This window comes from Suncus etruscus, chromosome 2, assembly GCF_024139225.1.
Source record: "Suncus etruscus isolate mSunEtr1 chromosome 2, mSunEtr1.pri.cur, whole genome shotgun sequence".
Taxonomy (NCBI): Eukaryota; Metazoa; Chordata; class Mammalia; order Eulipotyphla; family Soricidae; genus Suncus; species Suncus etruscus.
The window spans coordinates 33441033-33447002 of NC_064849.1; the positions used below are offsets into that span (position 1 = coordinate 33441033).

Genomic DNA, 5970 nt, shown 5'->3' on the forward strand with positions numbered 1-5970 from the left:
GGGACCTTTGTTGCTGAATTAATCTTGCCTGCTTAATGCAAAAGGAAAGCTTTTAGGTGATTTAGAACTTCCTGAACTCCATCCAGTCTTTCAGCAATGCCTCCTACTCCTTCTCAAGAGAGACCACTTTGCTAAACCTCCTCAATTTAGGGCCTTAACCTACGAATATGAAGGGGATTGGACCATAGAGAAGGTGTAAGAGTCTTCCAGTCCTTTGCCTTTGCCTTTTTTTTCTTTTTTTTGTAGGCAACTGGGAATCAGAGTCCCTGATCTTATTGAGAGAGACTCACCCTACTTGTTTCTCCTCAACAGCTCATGACATTGCCTGGTTTTCTGGCTATTCTGGCTAAAGCTGTAGACAAGCAAGCACTACTCCATCAATATATGAGTCAAATCCTTTGTTTTGTCTGGGTGGCAAATCACTTCCCTCTTTTATACGAGTGCCCTTTTGTCAGTCACTGAATGATGGTGTAAGATTGTGTGCATGGGTTTGTGGGTATGTATGGGTGTGTATGGGTGAGAGACAGGACATAGGGAGTCTCAAAGTAGGAGTTGTGGGATTGGAGCAATAGTACAGCACATAAGGCACTTTGCCTTGCGCATGGCAGGCCTGTTTTCTGTCTCTGCTTTTCCCACCACCAGGAATGAATCCTGAACACAGAGCCAGAAGTAACCCCTGAGCATCATCCGGTGTGGCTCTCTTCCCAAAGAGGAAAAACAAAATCAAAGGAAGAGTTGCTGGTTGAGTTCAGAAGAGTTCTTGGCCATCTCTATCCCTCTCCCCCATTCAGCTGAGTTGGGAGTTACTAGATTCTTTTCTTTCCCAAGATGTGACATATCCTAGACTCTTCCAGAACTCACTTCCTCCTATGATAACATCATGATACATAGTCAGAAGCAGGAGGTCTAGGTTAGGGCTGAGGAATGCACCCCCCATTTCTGTTTTAATCTTTCTCTCGACTCACTCAATTAAACCATCAATGTGTTCTGCACTTCTTCTTCTTGGGATCCTGCTTGAAAGCAGATGGATGCTTTAAATCATATGTAATAAAATACACAACAAGAAGTGGTTCTTATCCCCCCAAAAAGACTTTTAATAATCATATTTATAAAGAATTTACAGCAGGTGTTACTTCTGAGGTTAAAATTTGCCTTTTGGGAATGAGATTTAAAAAAATCATTATAAACTATACATAATATGCAGTCTATCATTTTAACTCTTTAAACACAAGTCAGAGGCTTTAAGTAGATAAACATTGCAGTTCCACCCTCTCTACCAATTCTGGTTCCCACCCCTCTCCAAGTCTGAACTCTGAACTCACCCATTATACATGGGTTCTTCCTTCACCTCTCTGCCTCCCTCTGGTAACCAACCACAATCCTACTTTATATTTCTGTGACTCAGACTCTTCTTCGATACCTAGATCTGTGCAAACGACACTGTTCTGGTCTGACTTATTGTACTCAGCATCATGTCACAGGGCTCCACCCGCATGGCAGCAATGATGAGCTTTCCATATCTCTTAAAGATGGAATAATATTCTGTTGTCTGTATGCACCGCATGCAGCTTCTTCATGCTGCCTTTGATAGCCATCTTGGTTATACCCCCTTTGGGGGACTAATTTAAATGAATATCATTTCTGATATTATGAATTATTTATGTTTGTGACTATGAATGTTAGTGTATAAATTCCTGTCCAAGTCTTTGCCTTGAGTTCTTTTGGGCAAACTCAGAGAATTAAAGTGATAGAGAACTGGAGAGATTTTAGGTTTAATTTGAAGGGAAACTGTCCTGTTCTTCATAATGACTGTCCCATCCCATTAGCATTGTCCAAAAGAATATGTGCTTCCCTGCCTCTTCAGTGCTTGTTCACTCGCCTCCTGTCTCTTCCTTTCTCCCTCCCTTTCATTCTTCTATAATTGTGTAAAGTGGTATTCTAGCTTGAAACTCTCTCATTCCTTGTAGTGGGATATTTGTTTCTTCAGGCAAAATCCCTTTCTGTAACATTTTTAAGTATTTTCGAATCCAGTGCCCCTTTCTATTGAATGTAGGGATTCTTAGTTTGTGGGATAGAAAGCCCTTATCATCTAGATATGCAATTTGTAAATATTCTTCTGCTCTTGAGCATTACCATCACATTCTGTTGATAGTGTCCTTTGATGTACAGTCTTTTTGCTTTTATGAAATCTTATTTATGCTCCTCTTGTTGGCTGTGATCTTGGTGTCATATTTGAGAAACCACAACCAAGCCTAATGTCATGAAACATTTTCAAGTCTTAGAATTTTAGTTCTTTTATTTCCATCTTTGAGGTTAATTTTTGTATATAGCATAAGATAAAGGTTCAGTTTTAGTCTTTTCCACATGAATTTTTCCAGCATCATTTGTTGAAAGATGATACTTTCACATTAAATGCTCTTGGCAGGGGCTGGAGAGATAGCACAGCTGTAGGGTGTTTGCCTTGCATGTAGTTGATTCAGGACGGACCTGGGTTCGATTCCCTGGATCCCATATGGTCCCCTGAGCCTGCCAGGAGTGATTATGAGCACTGAGCCAGGAGTAACCCCTGTGCATTGCCGGGTGTGGCCCAAAAACCAAAAAAAAATGTTCTTGGCATTATTATTAAAATTCATTTGATCTCTTGAATGCAACATATTCACAAGACTTTACAAATACTGTCTGCAATCCTGAAACTATAAAAACTCTTGAAACCACCAAAGCTAGAGAGATAGCACAGTGGTAGGGCATTTGCCTAGCACGCAGCCGACTCAGAATGGACAGTGGTTCAAATCCCAGCATCCCATATGGTCCTCTGAGCTAATCAGAAGCAGTTTCTGAGTGCAGAGCCAGGAGTAATCCCTGAGGACTTCCGGGTGTAAACCAAAAACCAAAAAGCAACTCTTGAGGCTGGAGAGATAGCATGGAGGTCAGGTGTTTGCCTTGCAGGCAGAAGGTCGGTGGTTCAAATCCCACCATCCCATATGGTCCCCCGAGTCTGCCAGGAACAATTTTTGAGCATAAAGCCAGGAGTAACCCCTGAGCACTGCCGGCTGTGATCCAAAAACAAACAAACAAACAAACAAACAAAAAGCAACTCTTGAAACCACCATTTTTAGTTTCCCTCAATAATTTATTTGACAAATTGATCTAACATAAATTTATTGGGGAGTAGTATTTGTCTGAATGAAATAAAGATATGTACCTGAATTAAAAAAATTGGGGGGCTGGTACAATGGCAGTGGTTTATCAGAACTTATTAACGTTAGTATCACAAAAGTTGGTATATAAACCCCCCCCACTGCTCAATTTGACTGGCTTAAAAAATATGTTTTTTGACCACTTACACTTAAGATTTATTTCTGGACTGATAGAGCTTCATGCCTCAAAATAACAGTGACGACCTCAGCATGACTCACCATATCTGACTACCATATTCAAAGACAAAAATCAAAGAACCAAAGATATATTCATTTCTCTCTTGTGCTTTAGATCTGAAGTATTTCCTAGGAATGCACTGACCTTCCAGACTTCCTCTTAAGTAGCAAAGTGCTGAAGCCTGTTTGCCCCCGGCTCTGAAAGCAGGTGTTGACATTTCTAGAACTCTGTTGCTTACCCCACCACCTTACGCCCCTCTGGCAGGAGCATTTCCACTGTGCAACTCAGAAAATGCCACATATCAGGGCTTCCCTACTGGAGAGTGACTCAGCAGCACACAAGTTCCCTGGTCTTCTTACTAGTCCCCCCCCTGGATTCCCACTGGGAGTGCAGACACTCCCAGCTTCAAGGAGCCTTAGAAAGTGAGTCTTTGTCCTTTTGGGCCTCTCAGAAGGCTGGTGGCTTGGAGAGCACAGGCAGAGCTGAGGAGCAACCACGAGTGGCTCCATTTGCCATCATTTCAAGGAGCAGCTAAGAAGTATGTGAGGAGACAGAGTGCTGAGGGCTCAGCCTTAGGATGGGCAGAGTGGAGCAGTCGGCTGAGTCCTTCAGGGACGGGGCAGGCAACGGGCAGGCTCTCAGCCTCTCATCTCAGCCCACATCTCAGCCAATCCCAGAAGCCACAGTGAGTGGCAGCCCTGACACAGAAATAGCTAAGCCAGAGAACATGAGACTGCAAGGAGGAGCTGAAGGACTGTTTGGGGACCCGAGGGGGGTGGTACTTAGACGGTGGTGGAAGTGTTCCCAGAGGAAGAACCAGCAAGGGAAAGCCGGCTCTCCTTGGTCAGATAGTCCTTGCTGACCAGGCCTCGCTGTGCCATGATCCTTAGGAGACCGTGGCGGAACTTCTGGCCAATGAAGCAGTAGATGATGGGGTTGAGGCAGCTGTGCAGGAAGCCCAGGATATCAGTGGCTTCCAAGGCCCAGCCAATGTGGTTGCGGCGCTCGCAGGTCTCCCGGATGAGCTTAATGCGCATCAGGGTGTCTGCTACCAGCACCAGGTTGTGGGGCAGCCAGCAGAGCAGGAAGATCAGCACCACAGCAAAGATGACCCTCATGGCACGGTGCTTCTTGCCCAGGTGGGCCTCGAAGAGTGTGCGCAGGGTGAGCCCATAGCAGATGAGCATGACCAGCAGGGGCAGCAGGAAGCCGAAGGTCTGAGGCAGGATTCGCATCATCAGGCGCCATTGGGTCGTGCTGGTTCCCAAGTCCTCGTAGCATACTAAGACAGAATCATGTTCAACAATATTACGGAAAAGGAGCATGGGCAGGGACAGGATCAGGGACAAAGTCCAGATGCCCAGGCAGATGAACTTGACCCAGTGTCTCTTCTGGGTGAGTGTGCGGGTGGCATGCACAATGGCCAGGTAGCGATCCACGCTGATGCAGGCCAGCAGGAGAATGCCACTGTAGAAGTTGACCTCCTTCAGGAAGGACACTATCTTGCACAGGGGAATGCCAAAGACCCAGCCATTGACCTTGTAGGCAGCCCAGATGGGCAAGGTCAGGGCAAAGAGCAAATCTGCGATGGCCAGGTTGAGCAGGTAGATGTCGGTGACCGAGCGACTGATCTGACTGGAGAGGACAACCAGGACCACCAGGGCATTGCCCAGCAGGCTCAGCAGGAAGACCAGGATGTAGATGACCACCAAAGCATAGCTGTTGATATCCAGAGATTCTGACTTACATGCTATAGCCTCTGGGTTGATATAAGGCATGCCAGTACTTAAATTGTCATTATAGTCATCAAAGAGGCCCTCAAAGTCCTCATAGTACAAGGTATATTGTTTCATCATTAAGTTCAGTTTAAATCTGGTCCTAGGGAAGAGAGACAAGTTAATGCACAGAAAGGAGTCCCTGGTTTCTAATCTCAGGGCCCACCAAACTTCAATGGTTTTCGTTACATTTGACTTTGACATTTCATAAGAGGAACTTTCACCTCAGGAAATTCTAGCCCAGAAGCTGGAGAGAGAATATAAAAGGTAGGGTGTTTACTTTGCTTAAGACCAACCACCCTGATTTCTGTCCCTGGCACTCCATATGATCAGTCCTTCAAACCGCACCAGGAGTGGTCCCTGAGTACAAAGCCAGTAATTTGGTCTGAGCACCACCAGATGTGCCCCCAAAACAACAATAACAACAACAACAACAACAAAGAGAGATGAAAATGGAAAGAGAGAAAGAAAAAAATAAAGGAAGGGGAAAAAAAGCAAGATGAAAGGAAGGAAAAGGGAGAAAGAAATCCTAGTCCATGGCCCAGTCATAGATTAAAAAGGTTTGGAGTACATATTTTTTATTCAGGAGTCTACATCCGGGGCATTACTGGTTCCTTAAAGATTACCAAAAGCGACTTCTGACCACTGAGTTGGGAGTAGTTCTGAGCACCATTGGCTATGAGCTAAAAACAAAACAAAGAAACAAAAGCTGAGTTTTCTAAGGTTCTGAGATAGGTAATATTTTGTGCCTGTAGTAGTGAGCAGACTCACAACCACAGGCTAATTAGTTCTCAGTCTGGGGCTGGACAACCAGAGCAGA

General features: G+C 44.7%; 1 protein-coding gene across 1 annotated transcript; it reads right to left on the bottom strand.

The window, feature by feature from the left end:
* Positions 1–4157: 4157 nt before the first annotated feature.
* LOC126000875 (C-X-C chemokine receptor type 2-like) lies at positions 4158–5228 on the bottom strand. The gene has a single exon (XM_049768044.1). The coding sequence runs from the start codon at positions 5226–5228 to the stop codon at positions 4158–4160; it is 1071 nt and encodes a 356-aa protein (XP_049624001.1).
* Between the last annotated feature and the right edge of the window lie 742 nt (positions 5229–5970).